This window comes from Lithobates pipiens, unplaced genomic scaffold (genome assembly GCF_037356315.1).
Source record: "Lithobates pipiens isolate NorthernLeopardFrog02 unplaced genomic scaffold, aLitPip1_a1.2 Scaffold_30, whole genome shotgun sequence".
NCBI classification, from domain to species: Eukaryota; Metazoa; Chordata; class Amphibia; order Anura; family Ranidae; genus Lithobates; species Lithobates pipiens.
Genome location: NW_027507791.1, coordinates 28,193,821 through 28,216,276, shown reverse-complemented (window position 1 = coordinate 28,216,276; position 22,456 = coordinate 28,193,821). Strand labels below are relative to the sequence as shown.

General features: G+C 55.3%; 1 protein-coding gene across 1 annotated transcript in view; it reads left to right on the top strand.

Moving 5' to 3' along the window:
- The window catches only part of ADAM15 (ADAM metallopeptidase domain 15), a gene marked incomplete at its 3' end in the record, with an annotated part of 55,659 nt that extends 33,708 nt beyond the window's left edge, over positions 1-21,951 (top strand). Inside the window, 7 exon segments of the mRNA XM_077463842.1 lie at positions 6,821-6,894; positions 18,957-19,035; positions 19,153-19,229; positions 19,410-19,653; positions 19,744-19,803; positions 19,894-19,965; positions 21,782-21,951. Of these exon segments, the coding sequence (XP_077319968.1) occupies positions 6,821-6,894; positions 18,957-19,035; positions 19,153-19,229; positions 19,410-19,653; positions 19,744-19,803; positions 19,894-19,965; positions 21,782-21,951 (776 nt within the window).
- Positions 21,952-22,456: the final 505 nt, after the last annotated feature.

The window sequence follows — 22,456 nt, the reverse complement described above, 5'->3', positions numbered from 1 at the left end:
AGCGATATGATCCCTCCTCTCCCCCCGTACATGTGTCACCCACCTACCTGAGCGGTCTGATCCCTCCTCTCCACCCGTACATGTGTCACCCACCTACCTGAGCGGTCTGATCCCTCCTCTCCACCCGTACATGTGTCACCTACCTACCTGAGCGATATGATCCCTCCTCTCCCCCCGTACATGTGTCACCTACCTACCTGAGCGGTCTGATCCCTCCTCTCCACCTCTACATGTGTCACCTACCTACCTGAGCGATATGATCCCTCCTCTCCACCCGTACATGTGTCACCTACCTACCTGAGCGGTCTGATCCCTCCTCTCCACCCGTACATGTGTCACCTACCTACCTGAGCGATCTGATCCCTCCTCTCCACCCGTACATGTGTCACCTACCTACCTGAGCGGTCTGATCCCTCCTCTCCACCCGTACATGTGTCACCTACCTACCTGAGCGGTCTGATCCCTCCTCTCCACCCGTACATGTGTCACCTACCTACCTGAGCGGTCTGATCCCTCCTCTCCACCCGTACATGTGTCACCTACCTACCTGAGCGGTCTGATCCCTCCTCTCCACCTGTACATGTGTCACCTACCTACCTGAGCGGTCTGATCCCTCCTCTCCACCCGTACATGTGTCACCTACCTACCTGAGCGGTCTGATCCCTCCTCTCCACCCGTACATCTGTCACCCACCTACCTGAGCGGTCTGATCCCTCCTCTCCACCCGTACATGTGTCACCCACCTACCTGAGCGGTCTGATCCCTCCTCTCCACCTGTACATGTGTCACCTACCTACCTGAGCGATCTGATCCCTCCTCTCCCCCCGTACATGTGTCACCTACCTACCTGAGTGGTCTGATCCCTCCTCTCCACCCGTACATGTGTCACCCACCTACCTGAGCGGTCTGATCCCTCCTCTCCACCCGTACATGTGTCACCTACCTACCTGAGCGGTCTGATCCCTCCTCTCCCCCGTACATGTGTCACCTACCTACCTGAGCGGTCTGATCCCTCCTCTCCACCTCTACATGTGTCACCTACCTACCTGAGCGATATGATCCCTCCTCTCCCCCCGTACATGTGTCACCTACCTACCTGAGCGGTCTGATCCCTCCTCTCCACCCGTACATGTGTCACCTACCTACCTGAGCGGTCTGATCCCTCCTCTCCACCCGTACATGTGTCACCCACCTACCTGAGCGGTCTGATCCCTCCTCTCCACCCGTACATGTGTCACCTACCTACCTGAGCGATATGATCCCTCCTCTCCCCCCGTACATGTGTCACCTACCTACCTGAGCGGTCTGATCCCTCCTCTCCCCCCGTACATGTGTCACCTACCTACCTGAGCGGTCTGATCCCTCCTCTCCCCCCGTACATGTGTCACCTACCTACCTGAGCGGTCTGATCCCTCCTCTCCACCCGTACATGTGTCACCCACCTACCTGAGCGGTCTGATCCCTCCTCTCCCCCCGTACATGTGTCACCTACCTACCTGAGCGATCTGATCCCTCCTCTCCACCCGTACATGTGTCACCTACCTACCTGAGCGGTCTGATCCCTCCTCTCCCCCCGTACATGTGTCACCCCCCTACCTGAGCGATACGATCCCTCCTCTCCCCCCGTACATGTGTCACCTACCTACCTGAGCGGTCTGATCCCTCCTCTCCATCTGTACATGTGTCACCTACCTACCTGAGCGATATGATCCCTCCTCTCCCCCCGTACATGTGTCACCTACCTACCTGAGTGGTCTGATCCCTCCTCTCCACCCGTACATGTGTCACCTACCTACCTGAGCGGTCTGATCCCTCCTCTCCACCTCTACATGTGTCACCTACCTACCTGAGCGATATGATCCCTCCTCTCCACCCGTACATGTGTCACCTACCTACCTGAGCGATATGATCCCTCCTCTCCACCCGTACATGTGTCACCTACCTACCTGAGTGGTCTGATCCCTCCTCTCCACCTGTACATGTGTCACCTACCTACCTGAGCGATATGATCCCTCCTCTCCCCCCGTACATGTGTCACCTACCTACCTGAGCGATATGATCCCTCCTCTCCCCCGTACATGTGTCACCCACCTACCTGAGCGGTCTGATCCCTCCTCTCCATCCGTACATGTGTCACCCACCTACCTGAGCGGTCTGATCCCTCCTCTCCACCCGTACATGTGTCACCTACCTACCTGAGCGATATGATCCCTCCTCTCCACCCGTACATGTGTCACCTACCTACCTGAGCGATATGATCCCTCCTCTCCCCCCGTACATGTGTCACCTACCTACCTGAGCGGTCTGATCCCTCCTCTCCACCTCTACATGTGTCACCTACCTACCTGAGCGATATGATCCCTCCTCTCCACCCGTACATGTGTCACCTACCTACCTGAGCGGTCTGATCCCTCCTCTCCACCCGTACATGTGTCACCTACCTACCTGAGCGGTCTGATCCCTCCTCTCCACCCGTACATGTGTCACCTACCTACCTGAGCGGTCTGATCCCTCCTCTCCACCTGTACATGTGTCACCTACCTACCTGAGCGGTCTGATCCCTCCTCTCCACCCGTACATGTGTCACCTACCTACCTGAGCGATCTGATCCCTCCTCTCCACCCGTACATGTGTCACCTACCTACCTGAGCGGTCTGATCCCTCCTCTCCACCCGTACATGTGTCACCTACCTACCTGAGCGGTCTGATCCCTCCTCTCCACCCCTACATGTGTCACCTACCTACCTGAGCGGTCTGATCCCTCCTCTCCACCCGTACATGTGTCACCTACCTACCTGAGCGGTCTGATCCCTCCTCTCCACCCCTACATGTGTCACCTACCTACCTGAGCGGTCTGATCCCTCCTCTCCACCCGTACATGTGTCACCTACCTACCTGAGCGGTCTGATCCCTCCTCTCCACCCCTACATGTGTCACCTACCTACCTGAGCGGTCTGATCCCTCCTCTCCACCTGTACATGTGTCACCTACCTACCTGAGCGATCTGATCCCTCCTCTCCCCCCGTACATGTGTCACCTACCTACCTGAGTGGTCTGATCCCTCCTCTCCACCCGTACATGTGTCACCTACCTACCTGAGCGGTCTGATCCCTCCTCTCCACCTCTACATGTGTCACCTACCTACCTGAGCGGTCTGATCCCTCCTCTCCCCCCGTACATGTGTCACCCACCTACCTGAGCGATACGATCCCTCCTCTCCACCCCGTACATGTGTCACCTACCTACCTGAGCGGTCTGATCCCTCCTCTCCACCTGTACATGTGTCACCTACCTACCTGAGCGATATGATCCCTCCTCTCCCCCGTACATGTGTCACCTACCTACCTGAGTGGTCTGATCCCTCCTCTCCACCCGTACATGTGTCACCTACCTACCTGAGCGGTCTGATCCCTCCTCTCCACCTCTACATGTGTCACCTACCTACCTGAGCGATATGATCCCTCCTCTCCACCTGTACATGTGTCACCTACCTACCTGAGCGATCTGATCCCTCCTCTCCACCCGTACATGTGTCACCTACCTACCTGAGCGATGTGATCCCTCCTCTCCACCCGTACATGTGTCACCTACCTACCTGAGCGGTCTGATCCCTCCTCTCCACCGTACATGTGTCACCTACCTACCTGAGCGATGTGATCCCTCCTCTCCACCCGTACATGTGTCACCCACCTACCTGAGCGATATGATCCCTCCTCTCCACCCGTACATGTGTCACCTACCTACCTGAGCGATATGATCCCTCCTCTCCACCCGTACATGTGTCACCTACCTACCTGAGCGGTCTGATCCCTCCTCTCCACCCGTACATGTGTCACCTACCTACCTGAGCGGTCTGATCCCTCCTCTCCACCCGTACATGTGTCACCTACCTACCTGAGCGGTCTGATCCCTCCTCTCCACCTGTACATGTGTCACCTACCTACCTGAGCGGTCTGATCCCTCCTCTCCCCCCGTACATGTGTCACCTACCTACCTGAGCGATATGATCCCTCCTCTCCACCCGTACATGTGTCACCCTACCTGAGCGATATGATCCCTCCTCTCCACCCGTACATGTGTCACCTACCTACCTGAGCGATATGATCCCTCCTCTCCACCCGTACATGTGTCACCTACCTACCTGAGCGATATGATCCCTCCTCTCCACCCGTACATGTGTCACCTACCTACCTGAGCGGTCTGATCCCTCCTCTCCACCCGTACATGTGTCACCTACCTACCTGAGCGGTCTGATCCCTCCTCTCCACCCGTACATGTGTCACCTACCTACCTGAGCGGTCTGATCCCTCCTCTCCACCCGTACATGTGTCACCTACCTACCTGAGCGATATGATCCCTCCTCTCCACCCGTACATGTGTCACCTACCTACCTGAGCGATATGATCCCTCCTCTCCACCTGTACATGTGTCACCTACCTACCTGAGCGATATGATCCCTCCTCTCCACCCTGTACATGTGTCACCTACCTACCTGAGCGGTCTGATCCCTCCTCTCCACCCGTACATGTGTCACCTACCTACCTGAGCGATATGATCCCTCCTCTCCACCCGTACATGTGTCACCTACCTACCTGAGCGATATGATCCCTCCTCTCCACCCGTACATGTGTCACCTACCTACCTGAGCGGTCTGATCCCTCCTCTCCACCCGTACATGTGTCACCTACCTACCTGAGCGGTCTGATCCCTCCTCTCCACCCGTACATGTGTCACCTACCTACCTGAGCGGTCTGATCCCTCCTCTCCACCCGTACATGTGTCACCTACCTACCTGAGCGATATGATCCCTCCTCTCCACCCGTACATGTGTCACCTACCTACCTGAGCGGTCTGATCCCTCCTCTCCACCCGTACATGTGTCACCTACCTACCTGAGCGGTCTGATCCCTCCTCTCCACCCGTACATGTGTCACCTACCTACCTGAGCGGTCTGATCCCTCCTCTCCACCCGTACATGTGTCACCCACCTACCTGAGCGATATGATCCCTCCTCTCCACCCGTACATGTGTCACCTACCTACCTGAGCGATCTGATCCCTCCTCTCCCCCCGTACATGTGTCACCTACCTACCTGAGCGGTCTGATCCCTCCTCTCCACCCGTACATGTGTCACCCACCTACCTGAGCGGTCTGATCCCTCCTCTCCACCCGTACATGTGTCACCTACCTACCTGAGCGATCTGATCCCTCCTCTCCACCTGTACATGTGTCACCTACCTACCTGAGCGATCTGATCCCTCCTCTCCCCCCGTACATGTGTCACCTACCTACCTGAGCGATATGATCCCTCCTCTCCACCCGTACATGTGTCACCTACCTACCTGAGCGGTCTGATCCCTCCTCTCCACCCGTACATGTGTCACCTACCTACCTGAGCGGTCTGATCCCTCCTCTCCCCCCGTACATGTGTCACCTACCTACCTGAGCGATATGATCCCTCCTCTCCACCCGTACATGTGTCACCTACCTACCTGAGCGGTCTGATCCCTCCTCTCCACCCGTACATGTGTCACCCACCTACCTGAGCGATATGATCCCTCCTCTCCACCCGTACATGTGTCACCTACCTACCTGAGCGATCTGATCCCTCCTCTCCCCCCGTACATGTGTCACCTACCTACCTGAGCGGTCTGATCCCTCCTCTCCACCCGTACATGTGTCACCTACCTACCTGAGCGATCTGATCCCTCCTCTCCCCCCGTACATGTGTCACCTACCTACCTGAGCGGTCTGATCCCTCCTCTCCACCCGTACATGTGTCACCTACCTACCTGAGCGATCTGATCCCTCCTCTCCCCCCGTACATGTGTCACCTACCTACCTGAGCGGTCTGATCCCTCCTCTCCACCCGTACATGTGCCACCTACCTACCTGAGCGATATGATCCCTCCTCTCCACCTGTACATGTGTCACCTACCTACCTGAGCGATCTGATCCCTCCTCTCCACCCGTACATGTGTCACCTACCTACCTGAGCGGTCTGATCCCTCCTCTCCCCCCGTACATGTGTCACCTACCTACCTGAGCGATCTGATCCCTCCTCTCCACCCGTACATGTGTCACCTACCTACCTGAGCGATATGATCCCTCCTCTCCACCCCTACATGTGTCACCTACCTACCTGAGCGGTCTGATCCCTCCTCTCCACCCGTACATGTGTCACCTACCTACCTGAGCGGTCTGATCCCTCCTCTCCACCTGTACATGTGTCACCTACCTACCTGAGCGATATGATCCCTCCTCTCCACCCGTACATGTGTCACCTACCTACCTGAGCGATATGATCCCTCCTCTCCACCCGTACATGTGTCACCTACCTACCTGAGCGGTCTGATCCCTCCTCTCCACCCGTACATGTGTCACCTACCTACCTGAGCGATATGATCCCTCCTCTCCACCTGTACATGTGTCACCTACCTACCTGAGCGATCTGATCCCTCCTCTCCACCCGTACATGTGTCACCTACCTACCTGAGCGGTCTGATCCCTCCTCTCCCCCCGTACATGTGCCACCTACCTACCTGAGCGATATGATCCCTCCTCTCCACCTGTACATGTGTCACCTACCTACCTGAGCGATCTGATCCCTCCTCTCCCCCCGTACATGTGTCACCTACCTACCTGAGCGGTATGATCCCTCCTCTCCACCTGTACATGTGTCACCTACCTACCTGAGCGGTCTGATCCCTCCTCTCCACCCGTACATGTGTCACCCACCTACCTGAGCGATATGATCCCTCCTATTCCTGTCTATACTGTGGTCACCTACCTACCTGAGCGGTCTCTTCTCTTCTCCTAGGACCCCCCCAGTCACCTGCAGTTGTCTTTGGTGATAAATGGAACTCGGATCCTCATGAAGCTTCAGCGAAATCGGTAAGTGTCTCCGGTTATCAGTTGGGGGAGGGGGGTCTCGCCCTGAGAATTGGGTGATGTGTGTTGGGGGAGGGGGTCTCGCCCTGAGAATTGGGTGATGTGTGTTGGGGGAGGGGGTCTCACCCTGAGAATTGGGTGATGTGTGTTGGGGGAGGGGGGTCTCGCCCTGAGAATTGGGTGATGTGTGTTGGGGGAGGGGGTCTCGTCCTGAGAATTGGGGGATGTGTGTTGGGGGAGGGGGTCTCACCCTGAGAATTGGGTGATGTGTGTTGGGGGAGGGGGTCTCGTCCTGAGAATTGGGGGATGTGTGTTGGGGGAGGGGGTCTCACCCTGAGAATTGGGTGATGTGTGTTGGGGGAGGGGGTCTCACCCTGAGAATTGGGTGATGTGTGTTGGGGGGGGAGGGGGTCTCACCCTGAGAATTGGGGGATGTGTGTTGGGGGAGGGGGTCTCGTCCTGAGAATTGGGGGATGTGTGTTGGGGGAGGGGGTCTCGTCCTGAGAATTGGGGGATGTGTGTTGGGGGAGGGGGGTCTCGCCCTGAGAATTGGGTGATGTGTGTTGGGGGGGGGGGGGGTCTCGCCCTGAGAATTGGGTGATGTGTGTTGGGGGAGGGGGTCTCGTCCTGAGAATTGGGGGATGTGTGTTGGGGGAGGGGGGTCTCGCCCTGAGAATTGGGGGATGTGTGTTGGGGGAGGGGGGTCTCGCCCTGAGAATTGGGGGATGTGTGTTGGGGGGGGGGGGGGGTCTCACCCTGAGAATTGGGGGATGTGTGTTGGGGGAGGGGGTCTCGTCCTGAGAATTGGGGGATGTGTGTTGGGGGAGGGGGTCTCGTCCTGAGAATTGGGGGATGTGTGTTGGGGGAGGGGGGTCTCGCCCTGAGAATTGGGGGATGTGTGTTGGGGGGGGGGGGGGGGTCTCGCCCTGAGAATTGGGTGATGTGTGTTGGGGGAGGGGGTCTCGTCCTGAGAATTGGGGGATGTGTGTTGGGGGAGGGGGGTCTCGCCCTGAGAATTGGGGGATGTGTGTTGGGGGAGGGGGGTCTCGCCCTGAGAATTGGGGGATGTGTGTTGGGGGGGGGGGGGGTCTCACCCTGAGAATTGGGGGATGTGTGTTGGGGGAGGGGGTCTCGTCCTGAGAATTGGGGGATGTGTGTTGGGGGAGGGGGTCTCGTCCTGAGAATTGGGTGATGTGTGTTGGGGGAGGGGGGGGTCTCGCCCTGAGAATTGGGTGATGTGTGTTGGGGGGGGGGGGGTCTCGCCCTGAGAATTGGGTGATGTGTGTTGGGGGAGGGGGGTCTCGCCCTGAGAATTGGGTGATATGTGTTGGGGGAGGGGGTCTCGTCCTGAGAATTGGGTGATGTGTGTTGGGGGAGGGGGGTCTCACCCTGAGAATTGGGTGATATGTGTTGGGGGAGGGGGTCTCACCCTGAGAATTGGGGGATGTGTGTTGGGGGAGGGGGGGGGGGTCTCGCCCTGAGAATTGGGGGATGTGTGTTGGGGGAGGGGGGGGGTCTCGCCCTGAGAATTGGGTGATGTGTGTTGGGGGAGGGGGGTCTCGCCCTGAGAATTGGGTGATGTGTGTTGGGGGAGGGGGTCTCGCCCTGAGAATTGGGGGATGTGTGTTGGGGGAGGAGGGGGGGTCTCGCCCTGAGAATTGGGTGATGTGTGTTGGGGGAGGGGGGGTCTCGCCCTGAGAATTGGGTGATATGTGTTGGGGGAGGGGGGTCTCGTCCTGAGAATTGGGTGATATGTGTTGGGGGAGGGGGGTCTCACCCTGAGAATTGGGGGATGTGTGTTGGGGGAGGGGGGTCTCGCCCTGAGAATTGGGTGATGTGTGTTGGGGGAGGGGGTCTCGTCCTGAGAATTGGGGGATGTGTGTTGGGGGAGGGGGGGTCTCGCCCTGAGAATTGGGTGATGTGTGTTGGGGGAGGGGGGGGTCTCGTCCTGAGAATTGGGTGATGTGTGTTGGGGGAGGGGGGTCTCGCCCTGAGAATTGGGTGATGTGTGTTGGGGGAGGGGGTCTCGTCCTGAGAATTGGGGGATGTGTGTTGGGGGAGGGGGGTCTCGCCCTGAGAATTGGGGGATGTGTGTTGGGGGAGGGGGGTCTCGCCCTGAGAATTGGGGGATGTGTGTTGGGGGAGGGGAGGGGGGTCTCACCCTGAGAATTGGGGGATGTGTGTTGGGGGAGGGGGGTCTCGTCCTGAGAATTGGGGGATGTGTGTTGGGGGAGGGGGTCTCGTCCTGAGAATTGGGGAATGTGTGTTGGGGGAGGGGGTCTCGCCCTGAGAATTGGGTGATGTGTGTTGGGGGAGGGGGTCTCGCCCTGAGAATTGGGGGATGTGTGTTGGGGGAGGAGGGGGGGTCTCGCCCTGAGAATTGGGTGATGTGTGTTGGGGGAGGGGGGGGTCTCGTCCTGAGAATTGGGGGATGTGTGTTGGGGGAGGGGGGTCTCGTCCTGAGAATTGGGGGATGTGTGTTGGGGGAGGGGGGTCTCGCCCTGAGAATTGGGTGATGTGTGTTGGGGGAGGGGGTCTCACCCTGAGAATTGGGTGATGTGTGTTGGGGGAGGGGGTCTCGCCCTGAGAATTGGGTGATATGTGTTGGGGGAGGGGGGTCTCGTCCTGAGAATTGGGGGATGTGTGTTGGGGGAGGGGGGGGTCTCGTCCTGAGAATTGGGGGATGTGTGTTGGGGGAGGGGGGTCTCACCCTGAGAATTGGGTGATGTGTGTTGGGGGAGGGGGGTCTCGCCCTGAGAATTGGGGGATGTGTGTTGGGGGAGGAGGGGGGGTCTCGCCCTGAGAATTGGGTGATGTGTGTTGGGGGAGGGGGGGGTCTCGTCCTGAGAATTGGGGGATGTGTGTTGGGGGAGGGGGGGGTCTCGTCCTGAGAATTGGGGGATGTGTGTTGGGGGAGGGGGGTCTCACCCTGAGAATTGGGTGATGTGTGTTGGGGGAGGGGGGGTCTCACCCTGAGAATTGGGGGATGTGTGTTGGGGGAGGGGGGTCTCGCCCTGAGAATTGGGTGATGTGTGTTGGGGGAGGGGGTCTCGTCCTGAGAATTGGGGGATGTGTGTTGGGGGAGGGGGGGTCTCGCCCTGAGAATTGGGTGATGTGTTGGGGGAGGGGGGGGTCTCGTCCTGAGAATTGGGGGATGTGTGTTGGGGGAGGGGGGTCTCGCCCTGAGAATTGGGGGATGTGTGTTGGGGGAGGGGGGTCTCGCCCTGAGAATTGGGGGATGTGTGTTGGGGGAGGGGAGGGGGGTCTCACCCTGAGAATTGGGGGATGTGTGTTGGGGGAGGGGGGTCTCGTCCTGAGAATTGGGGGATGTGTGTTGGGGGAGGGGGGTCTCGTCCTGAGAATTGGGTGATGTGTGTTGGGGGAGGGGATCTCGTCCTGAGAATTGGGGAATGTGTGTTGGGGGAGGGGGTCTCGCCCTGAGAATTGGGTGATGTGTGTTGGGGGAGGGGGTCTCGTCCTGAGAATTGGGGGATGTGTGTTGGGGGGGGGGGGGTCTCACCCTGAGAATTGGGTGATGTGTGTTGGGGGAGGGGGGTCTCGCCCTGAGAATTGGGTGATGTGTGTTGGGGGAGGGGGTCTCGTCCTGAGAATTGGGTGATGTGTGTTGGGGGAGGGGGTCTCGTCCTGAGAATTGGGTGATGTGTGTTGGGGGAGGGGGTCTCGCCCTGAGAATTGGGGGATGTGTGTTGGGGGAGGGGGGGTCTCGCCCTGAGAATTGGGTGATGTGTGTTGGGGGAGGGGGTCTCGTCCTGAGAATTGGGGGATGTGTGTTGGGGGGGGGGGGGGTCTCACCCTGAGAATTGGGTGATGTGTGTTGGGGGAGGGGGGTCTCGCCCTGAGAATTGGGTGATGTGTGTTGGGGGAGGGGGTCTCGTCCTGAGAATTGGGGGATGTGTGTTGGGGGAGGGGGGTCTCGCCCTGAGAATTGGGGGATGTGTGTTGGGGGAGGGGGGTCTCGCCCTGAGAATTGGGGGATGTGTGTTGGGGGAGGGGAGGGGGGTCTCACCCTGAGAATTGGGGGATGTGTGTTGGGGGAGGGGGTCTCACCCTGAGAATTGGGGGATGTGTGTTGGGGGAGGGGGTCTCGTCCTGAGAATTGGGGAATGTGTGTTGGGGGAGGGGGTCTCGCCCTGAGAATTGGGTGATGTGTGTTGGGGGAGGGGGTCTCGCCCTGAGAATTGGGGGATGTGTGTTGGGGGAGGAGGGGGGGTCTCGCCCTGAGAATTGGGTGATGTGTGTTGGGGGAGGGGGGGGTCTCGTCCTGAGAATTGGGGGATGTGTGTTGGGGGAGGGGGGTCTCGTCCTGAGAATTGGGGGATGTGTGTTGGGGGAGGGGGGGTCTCGCCCTGAGAATTGGGTGATGTGTGTTGGGGGAGGGGGGGGTCTCGTCCTGAGAATTGGGTGATGTGTGTTGGGGGAGGGGGGTCTCGTCCTGAGAATTGGGGGATGTGTGTTGGGGGAGGGGGGTCTCACCCTGAGAATTGGGTGATGTGTGTTGGGGGAGGGGGGTCTCGCCCTGAGAATTGGGTGATGTGTGTTGGGGGAGGGGGGTCTCGCCCTGAGAATTGGGTGATGTGTGTTGGGGGAGGGGGTCTCGTCCTGAGAATTGGGGGATGTGTGTTGGGGGAGGGGGGTCTCACCCTGAGAATTGGGTGATGTGTGTTGGGGGAGGGGGGTCTCACCCTGAGAATTGGGGGATGTGTGTTGGGGGGAGGGGGTCTCGCCCTGAGAATTGGGTGATGTGTGTTGGGGGAGGGGGGGTCTCGCCCTGAGAATTGGGGGATGTGTGTTGGGGGAGGGGGGTCTCGCCCTGAGAATTGGGTGATGTGTGTTGGGGGAGGGGGTCTCGCCCTGAGAATTGGGGGATGTGTGTTGGGGGAGGGGGGTCTCGCCCTGAGAATTGGGTGATGTGTGTTGGGGGATGGGGCGTCTCGCCCTGAGAATTGGGTGATGTGTGTTGGGGGAGGGGGTCTCGCCCTGAGAATTGGGTGATGTGTGTTGGGGGAGGGGGTCTCGCCCTGAGAATTGGGTGATGTGTGTTGGGGGAGGGGGGTCTCGCCCTGAGAATTGGGTGATGTGTGTTGGGGGAGGGGGGTCTCACCCTGAGAATTGGGGGATGTGTGTTGGGGGAGGGGGTCTCGCCCTGAGAATTGGGTGATGTGTGTTGGGGGAGGGGGTCTCACCCTGAGAATTGGGGGATGTGTGTTGGGGGAGGGGGGGGGGGGGTCTCGCCCTGAGAATTGGGGGATGTGTGTTGGGGGAGGGGGGGGTCTCGCCCTGAGAATTGGGTGATGTGTGTTGGGGGAGGGGATCTCGCCCTGAGAATTGGGGGATGTGTGTTGGGGGAGGGGGGTCTCACCCTGAGAATTGGGTGATGTGTGTTGGGGGAGGGGGTCTCGTCCTGAGAATTGGGGGATGTGTGTTGGGGGAGGGGGGTCTCGCCCTGAGAATTGGGGGATGTGTGTTGGGGGAGGGGAGGGGGGTCTCACCCTGAGAATTGGGGGATGTGTGTTGGGGGAGGGGGGTCTCGTCCTGAGAATTGGGGGATGTGTGTTGGGGGAGGGGGGGTCTCGCCCTGAGAATTGGGGGATGTGTGTTGGGGGAGGGGGGTCTCGCCCTGAGAATTGGGGGATGTGTGTTGGGGGAGGGGGTCTCGTCCTGAGAATTGGGGGATGTGTGTTGGGGGAGGGGGTCTCGCCCTGAGAATTGGGTGATATGTGTTGGGGGAGGGGGTCTCGCCCTGAGAATTGGGTGATGTGTGTTGGGGGAGGGGGTCTCGCCCTGAGAATTGGGGGATGTGTGTTGGGGGAGGGGGGTCTCGCCCTGAGAATTGGGGGAGGGGGGTCTCGCCCTGAGAATTGGGTGATGTGTGTTGGGGGAGGGGGTCTCGCCCTGAGAATTGGGTGATATGTGTTGGGGGAGGGGGGTCTCGTCCTGAGAATTGGGTGATATGTGTTGGGGGAGGGGGGTCTCGCCCTGAGAATTGGGGGATGTGTGTTGGGGGAGGGGGTCTCGCCCTGAGAATTGGGTGATGTGTGTTGGGGGAGGGGGGTCTCGCCCTGAGAATTGGGGGATGTGTGTTGGGGGAGGGGGTCTCGTCCTGAGAATTGGGGGATGTGTGTTGGGGGAGGGGGGTCTCGCCCTGAGAATTGGGTGATGTGTGTTGGGGGAGGGGGGTCTCGCCCTGAGAATTGGGTGATGTGTGTTGGGGGAGGGGGGTCTCGCCCTGAGAATTGGGTGATGTGTGTTGGGGGAGGGGAGGGGGGTCTCGCCCTGAGAATTGGGTGATGTGTGTTGGGGGAGGGGGTCTCGCCCTGAGAATTGGGTGATGTGTGTTGGGGGAGGGGGTCTCACCCTGAGAATTGGGTGATGTGTGTTGGGGGAGGGGGGGTCTCGCCCTGAGAATTGGGTGATGTGTGTTGGGGGAGGGGGGTCTCGCCCTGAGAATTGGGGGATGTGTGTTGGGGGAGGGGGGGTCTCGCCCTGAGAATTGGGGGATGTGTGTTGGGGGAGGGGGTCTCACCCTGAGAATTGGGTGATGTGTGTTGGGGAGGGGGGGTCTCGCCCTGAGAATTGGGTGATGTGTGTTGGGGGATGGGGCGTCTCACACCTCTGTAGCGGCTCTTCTGGCGCTGAGAACGTCTTTTCTGCGGTCGGATTACGTAACCATGACAACAGTTGTAGATACGCCGACACAACAAGTCGTAAAATACGGTGACCCCGCCCTGTCTGGAGATGATGTCATCAGATACGGGACCTGAAGACATTCCGAAATCCATCCGTCACCCCCAAATATCTCTGTATGTTATGGGGTGTAGGGGGATGGTTGGCATAGATCTGGGTGTAGGGGGATGGTTGGCATAGATCTGGGTGTAGGGGGGATGGTTGGCACAGATCTGGGTGTGGGGGGGATGGTTGGCATAGATCTGGGTGTGGGGGGGATGGTTGGCATAGATCTGAGTGTAGGGGGATGGTTGGCATAGATCTGGGTGTAGGGGGGATGGTTGGCACAGATCTGGGTGTGGGGGGATGGTTGGCATAGATCTGGGTGTGGGGGGGATGGTTGGCATAGATCTGAGTGTAGGGGGATGGTTGGCATAGATCTGGGTGTAGGGGGATGGTTGGCATAGATCTGGGTGTAGGGGGGATGGTTGGCACAGATCTGGGTGTGGGGGGGATGGTTGGCATAGATCTGAGTGTAGGGGGATGGTTGGCATAGATCTGGGTGTAGGGGGGATGGTTGGCACAGATCTGGGTGTGGGGGGGATGGTTGGCATAGATCTGGGTGTGGGGGGGATGGTTGGCATAGATCTGAGTGTAGGGGGATGGTTGGCATAGATCTGGGTGTAGGGGGATGGTTGGCATAGATCTGGGTGTAGGGGGGATGGTTGGCACAGATCTGGGTGTGGGGGGGATGGTTGGCATAGATCTGGGTGTGGGGGGGATGGTTGGCATAGATCTGAGTGTAGGGGGATGGTTGGCATAGATCTGAGTGTAGGGGGATGGTTGGCATAGATCTGGGTGTAGGGGGGATGGTTGGCACAGATCTGGGTGTGGGGGGGATGGTTGGCATAGATCTGGGTGTAGGGGGATGGTTGGCATAGATCTGGGTGTAGAGGGGATGGTTGGCACAGATCTGGGTGTGGGGGGGATGGTTGGCATAGATCTGGGTGTAGGGGGATGGTTGGCATAGATCTGGGTGTAGGGGGGATGGTTGGCACAGATCTGGGTGTGGGGGGGATGGTTGGCACAGATCTGGGTGTAGGGGGGATGGTTGGCACAGATCTGGGTGTAGGGGGGATGGTTGGCACAGATCTGGGTGTAGGGGGATGGTTGGCATAGATCTGGGTGTAAGGGGGGTGGTTGGCATAGATCTGGGTGTAGGGGGGATGGTTGGCATAGATCTGGGTGTGGGGGGTGGGACGGTTGGCACAGATCTGGGTGTAGGGGGATGGTTGGCACAGATCTGGGTGTAGGGGGATGGTTGGCACAGATCTGGGTGTAGGGGGACGGTTGGCACAGATCTGGGTGTAGGGGGGATGGTTGGCACAGATCTGGGTGTAGGGGGATGGTTGGCACAGATCTGGTTGTGGGGGGGATGGTTGGCACAGATCTGGGTGTAGGGGGGCGGTTGGCACAGATCTGGGTGTGGGGGGGATGGTTGGCAAAGATCTGGGTGTAGGGGGGGACAGTTGGCACAGATCTGGGTGTAGGGGGGACGGTTGGCACAGATCTGGGTGTAGGGGGGATGGTTGGCACAGATCTGGGTGTAGGGGGATGGTTGGCATAGATCTGGATGTAGGGGGATGGTTGGCACAGATCTGGGTGTGGGGGGGATGGTTGGCATAGATCTGAGTGTAGGGGGATGGTTGGCATAGATCTGGGTGTAGGGGGGATGGTTGGCACAGATCTGGGTGTGGGGGGGATGGTTGGCATAGATCTGGGTGTAGGGGGATGGTTGGCATAGATCTGGGTGTAGGGGGGATGGTTGGCACAGATCTGGGTGTGGGGGGGATGGTTGGCATAGATCTGGGTGTAGGGGGATGGTTGGCATAGATCTGGGTGTAGGGGGGATGGTTGGCACAGATCTGGGTGTGGGGGGGATGGTTGGCACAGATCTGGGTGTAGGGGGGATGGTTGGCACAGATCTGGGTGTAGGGGGGATGGTTGGCACAGATCTGGGTGTAGGGGGATGGTTGGCATAGATCTGGGTGTAAGGGGGGTGGTTGGCATAGATCTGGGTGTAGGGGGGATGGTTGGCATAGATCTGGGTGTGGGGGGTGGGACGGTTGGCACAGATCTGGGTGTAGGGGGATGGTTGGCACAGATCTGGGTGTAGGGGGATGGTTGGCACAGATCTGGGTGTAGGGGGGACGGTTGGCACAGATCTGGGTGTAGGGGGGATGGTTGGCACAGATCTGGGTGTAGGGGGATGGTTGGCACAGATCTGGTTGTGGGGGGGATGGTTGGCACAGATCTGGGTGTAGGGGGGCGGTTGGCACAGATCTGGGTGTGGGGGGGATGGTTGGCAAAGATCTGGGTGTAGGGGGGGACAGTTGGCACAGATCTGGGTGTAGGGGGGACGGTTGGCACAGATCTGGGTGTAGGGGGGATGGTTGGCACAGATCTGGGTGTAGGGGGATGGTTGGCATAGATCTGGGTGTAGGGGGGACGGTTGGCACAGATCTGGGTGTGAGGGGATGGCTGGCACAGATCTGGGTGTAGGGGGGCGGTTGGCACAGATCTGGGTGTGGGGGGACGGTTGGCACAGATCTGGGTGTGGGGGGACGGTTGGCACAGATCTGGGTGTAGGGGGACGGTTGGCAGAGATCTGGGTGTAGCGGGGGATGGTTGGCACAGATCTGGGTGTAGGGGGACGGTTGGCATAGATCTGGGTGTAGGGGGGACGGTTGGCATAGATCTGGGTGTAGGGGGCACGCTTGGCACAGATCTGGGTGTAGGGGGGACGGTTGGCACAGATCTGGGTGTAGGGGGGACGGTTGGCACAGACCTGGGTGTAGGGGGAATGGTTGGCACAGATCTGGGTGTAGGGGGGACGGTTGGCACAGATCTGGGTGTAGGGGATGGTTGGCATAGATCTGGGTGTGGGGGGTGGGATGTTTGGCACAGATCTGGGTGTAGAGGGTGCGGTTGGCACAGATCTGGGTGTAGGAGGGATGGTTGGCACAGATCTGGGTGTAGGAGGGATGGTTGGCACAGATCTGGGTGTAGGGGGGATGGTAGGCACAGATCTGGGTGTAGGGGGAGCGGTTGGCACAGATCTGGGTGTAGGGGGGATGGTAGGCACAGATCTGGGTGTAGGGGAGCGGTTGGCACAGATCTGGGTGTAGGGGGGGAGTTTGGCACAGATCTGGGTGTAGGGGGGGCGGTTGGCACAGATCTGGGTGTAGGGGGGGCGGTTGGCACAGATCTGGGTGTAGGGGGGATGTCTGGCACAGATCTGGGTGTAGGGGGGATGGTGGGCACAGATCTGGGTGTAGGGGGGTGGTGGGCACAGATCTGGGTGTAGGGGGATGGTTGGCACAGATCTGAGTGTAGGGGGGATGGTTGGCACAGATCTGGGTGTAGGAGGGATGGTAGGCACAGATCTGGGTGTAGGAGGGATGGTTGGCACAGATCTGGGTGTAGGGGGAGCGGTAGGCACAGATCTGGGTGTAGGGGGAGCGGTTGGCACAGATCTGGGTGTAGGGGGGGGGCGGTTGGCACAGATCTGGGTGTAGGGGGAGCGGTTGGCACAGATCTGGGTGTAGGGGGGATGTCTGGCACAGATCTGGGTGTGGGGAGGATAGTTGGCACAGATCTGGGTGTGGGGGGTGGGACGGTTGGCATAGTTGGCACACCCTGTGTGGGTGGGGGAGGTGTCGGCACACAATGAGGGTGTCGGTGAAAAAAGAAACGTTTTTTATCTTCAGAGTTGGAGAATTTCCTGCGCCCGGCGAGGAGATTTGGGCGGAGGGGGAGGGGAGGAATTCAGGCCGGGAGACGCCGGGGAATTGGATGGGAAGTGGATGGAGACCCCCGTCCATCCGCAGGAACTTCCCTCCCCGCTCACACCTCCCCCCACTGCCCTTATTACCCCAACACGGGGCATTACAGGTCAACTCCAACCACCAATACCGGTGTGTACAGGGAGGGGGCGCAGGACCCCCTCCTCATAGGATACCCCCCACATCCATATGTACCCCTACACAGGGAGGATAATACCCCATATAATCCCCCCATCCTTCTATACCCCTATACAGGGAGGAGAATACCCCCCATCCCTCTGTACCCCTATACAGGGAGGAGAATACCCCCATCCCTCTGTACCCCTATACAGGGAGGAGAATACCCCCCATCCCTCTGTACCCCTATACAGGGAGGAGAATACCCCATATACCCCCCCATCCCTCTGTACCCCTATACAGGGAGGATAATACCCCATATACCCTCCATCCCTCTATACCCCTATACAGGGATGATAATACCCCATATACCCCCCCATCCCTCTGTACCCCTATATAGGGAGGAGAATACCCCATATACCCCCCATCCCTCTGTACCCCTATACAGGGAGGAGAATACCTCATATACCCCCCATCCCTCTGTACCCCTATACAGGGAGGATAATACCCCATATACCCTCCATCCCTCTATACCCCTATACAGGGATGATAATACCCCATATACCCCCCCATCCCTCTGTACCCCTATATAGGGAGGAGAATACCCCATATACCCCCCATCCCTCTGTACCCCTATACAGGGAGGAGAATACCTCATATACCCCCCATCCCTCTGTACCCCTATACAGGGAGGATAATACCCCATATACCCCCATCCCTCTGTACCCCTATACAGGGATGATAATACCCCATATACCCTCCATCCCTCTATACCCCTATACAGGGAGGAGAATACCCCATATACCCCGCCATCCCTCTGTACCCCTATACAGGGAGGATAATACCCCATATACCCCCCATCCCTCTGTACCCCTATACAGGAGGAGCATACCCCATATACCCCCCATCCCTCTGTACCCCTATACAGGGAGGAGAATACCCCCTTCTCATAGGATACCCCATATAATCCCCCCATCCCTCTGTACCCCTATACAGGAGGAGCATGCCCCATATACCCCCCCACCCCTCTGTACCCCTATATAGGGAGGATAATACCCCATATACCCCTCATCCCTCTATACCCCTATACAGGGAGGAGAATACCCCATATACCCCCCATCCCTCTGTACCCCTATCCAGGGAGGGTAATGTACTGTACACAAACATATATATATATAAAGTATATAATCAGAACATCAGAAGTAAATGGAGAGGTTGGTCAGGGTTGGGTTTTCGCTCCCGGGTGTGTCCGCTCCTTCTGGGGATTAGAACTTCCATCCTGTAGTGCAGAGGTCGGGTGGAGGCACATTGTTTGTGAGGGTGTCGGGTCCCTGTAGATATGGGGGATGCTTGCATTTCATGATTCTCATTTTATTGGCTGGAATAATCTATAACTCCGCCTCCCCCTTCTCTCATCAGACACCTGACACCGGACTTCCACACGTTATCCTTCTACCACCCGGATGGGACCCGTGTGACGGAGAACCGCCCTCAGCGGGTAAGGCGGGGGGTTGTAACAGGCCGCGCTGGTGTGATCCGCCTCGCATCGGCCCACCACACGCGTTTCGTCACGTCACCTCCGTTCCTCATTGTCCCCGCTCTCCTCTTATTACAGGTGAGCTGCCATTATCAGGGACGGCTGGCGGGACACAGCGGGCCCTGGAGCAGCCTCAGCCTGTGCTCTGGACTCAGGTAATGACGTCACCGACGCGTTTCGTACTAACAATGTACAGGACAGCAGGCGAGACACTCCGCCCACCTGAGGGCCACTCCCACTCTCCAGACATGAATTAATAATAATAAATGACAGATCACATGTATAGGGTGACGTTGTGACCCCCCCCTCCCCCCTTTCTGGTGTCCATGTTGCAGGGGTGTGGTCATTGTGGAGGCGGAGCAGCAGTACAGCATCGAGCCGGTCCCGGGGGATCCGTCCTTTAAGCACCTACTGCGACCAATCAGTGACCATCGGAACATCACTTGTGAGACGCAGGACACGCCCCCCGGTACATCTACCAATCACAAGACTGGGAGGACGCTGCTAAGTATGGGAGACCCCCAACCCGCCCGCGAGGAACCGGCACCACTGCCCCCGGCGGGAGGATCCCCCAATCAGGTGAGTGCAGAGAGGAGGGCGGAGCCAGGACCCCCCACTCAGGATTCTCAGGGAAATCTCATCCACCCTCCCCCTTTGTGTGTCTTCCAGGGGGGCGGGACCGGCGAGACGAAGTACGTGGAGCTGGTGTTGGTGGCTGACAATAGCGAGGTGGGTGTGGCCTCTCGTTGGCTGTGTCTTATGGTGGCGTCTGCCCCTCCCCCCCCCCCCCCGTACTTACCTTCTCTTCCATCTTCGCAGTACGAGTTGTATCACCGAAACCTGGCGACCATTCACAGCCGGAGCCTGGAGATCGCCAACAGGATGGACGCCGTGAGTCGCCGCCATCATTTATTATCCGTGGGGGATCGCTGGCTGGGGGGAGGGGCTTCCGTGTTCCAACTTTTCCTTCTTTCCTTCCTTCTTTTATTTTTTATAACTTTCTTTTATTTTGATTTATTTATTTATCATTTTTTTTAAAGTGTTTGTTTTATTTTAATTAGCCCCTGCTTTTTTTTTTATTCCTCATTTATATATACATTTTTTATTTCCATTTTTATATATATATTTAATATCTTTTATTTTTTTTTATTTATTTTTTTTAAATAAGGAACCCTTATTTTATTGTTTCCTTGTTTTGTATGTAATGCAACCTTTTTTTAAGAAAATTTTTATCTACTTTTGTTTTTTTTTTTGTTTTTTTTATTTGCTGTGTTTAATATATATTAATACTATATCTATATATATGTTTTTTATATATATATATATATATATATATATATATATATATATATATATATATATATATATATATATATATATATACTTATGTTATTTATTTACTGTGTATATATAATATATATTTCTCACAGATCTTGAAAGGCAAACAGTTTTATTTTGACGAGGCACAAGCTTGTCTTCCTCAGGATATAGTATTAATATATATTAAACACAGCAAATAAAAAAAAAAAAAAACAACAGAATTAATTTTTTTTTAAATATATACATATATATTTATTTCAAATTAGCAATCTTCATTATATAATTTGTTAATAAAGTGTCTCTATTTTATTATATTTATATAATTATATTTATATTATTTACTTATTTTTTTTTTATTTTTTTAGTGTTCTTTACTTCTTTTAATAATTGATATTTGGATTAAATTTTTTTTTTTTTTTTTGAATAAGGAACACTTATAATATAATTTCCTAATTTGTAGATTAAATGATCCTTTACTTTTTTTTATTTTATTTATTCTATTCATTTATTATTTTCGTATTTTTAATTTGTTTTATTTACCATTTTTTAAAATTTATTTTGACTTTTTAATATTTATTTTATTCATTTTTTTTTTTTTTTTAATGTATTTTTTACCCTTATTTTGTACTTTTATCATTTGTATATAAAGTGACTCTTTTTTTTTTTTTTTTTTTTTTTTAGTCTTGTATTTAATTTGTTCATTTGTTTATAAAAAAAAAATTCTATTTTTATTTAAGTCAATATTTTTTTTAAATATATACATATATATTCATTTAAAATTAGCAATCTTTATTATATAATTTGTTAATAAAGTGTCTATTTTATTTGTATAAATATATTTATATTATTTACTTATTTTTCTTTATTTTTTAGTGTTCTTTACTTTTTTTAATAATTGATATTTCAATTAAATTTTTTGACATTTTTTTTTTTGAATAAGGAACACTTATAATATAATTTCCTAATTTGTAGATTAAGTGATCCTTTACTTAGCTATTTTTTTTAATTCTATTTATTTATTATTTTCTTATTTTTAATTAGTTTTTTACAATTTTTAATAATTTATTTTGACTGTTTGATATTTATTTTATTCATTTATTTTTTAATTTTTTTTTGTATTTTATTTATGTATTTTTTACCCTTATTTTGTAATTTTATAATGTGTATATAAAGTGACTCTTTTTTTATTTATTTTTGAATCTTGTATTTAATTTGTTTGTTTATTATTATTTTTTTTTATTATTGTTGTATTTATTTATCATTTTTATTAATTTATTACATTTTATGTATTTATTATTGATTTGTTTATTGTTATTTTATTTGATTATAAACGGGTCCCCCTTATTTTCTCACCCCCCTCCCACCCTGGTTTTGGCCCCTCCCCCAGTTTTTCCGGGCGGTGAATATTCGGGTGGTCCTGGTCGGGGTGGAGGTCTGGAGTCAGAAGGATCGGATATCGGTCAGCTTGGACCCGGCGGAGACGCTCAACCGTTTCCTGTCCTGGAGGGAGAAGGAGCTCCTCCCCCGACTCCCCCATGACAACGCCCAGCTCCTCACGTGAGTGGTCATCATTGGTGTCAGAGCATAGTGGCCCCCAATCTTTGGTGTCGGGGGAATAGTGGCCCCCAATCATTGGTGTCAGTGGATAGTGGCCCCCAATCTTTGGTGTCGGGGGAATAGTGGCCCCCCAATCATTGGTGTCAGTGGATAGTGGCCCCCAATCATTGGTGTCAGTGGATAGTGGCCCCCGATCATTGGTGTCAGTGGATAGTGGCCCCCGATCATTGGTGTCAGTGGATAGTGGCCCCCAATCATTGGTGTCGGGGGAATAGTGGTCCCCAATCATTGGTGTCGGGGGAATAGTGGCCCCCAATCATTGGTGTCAGTGGATAGTGGCCCCCAATCATTGGGGTCAGTGGATAGTGGCCCCCAATCATTGGTGTCAGTGGATAGTGGCCCCCAATCATTGGTGTCAGAGGATAGTGGCCCCCAATCATTGGTGTCAGAGGATAGTGGCCCCCAATCTTTGGTGTCAGAGGATAGTGGCCCCCAATCATTGGTG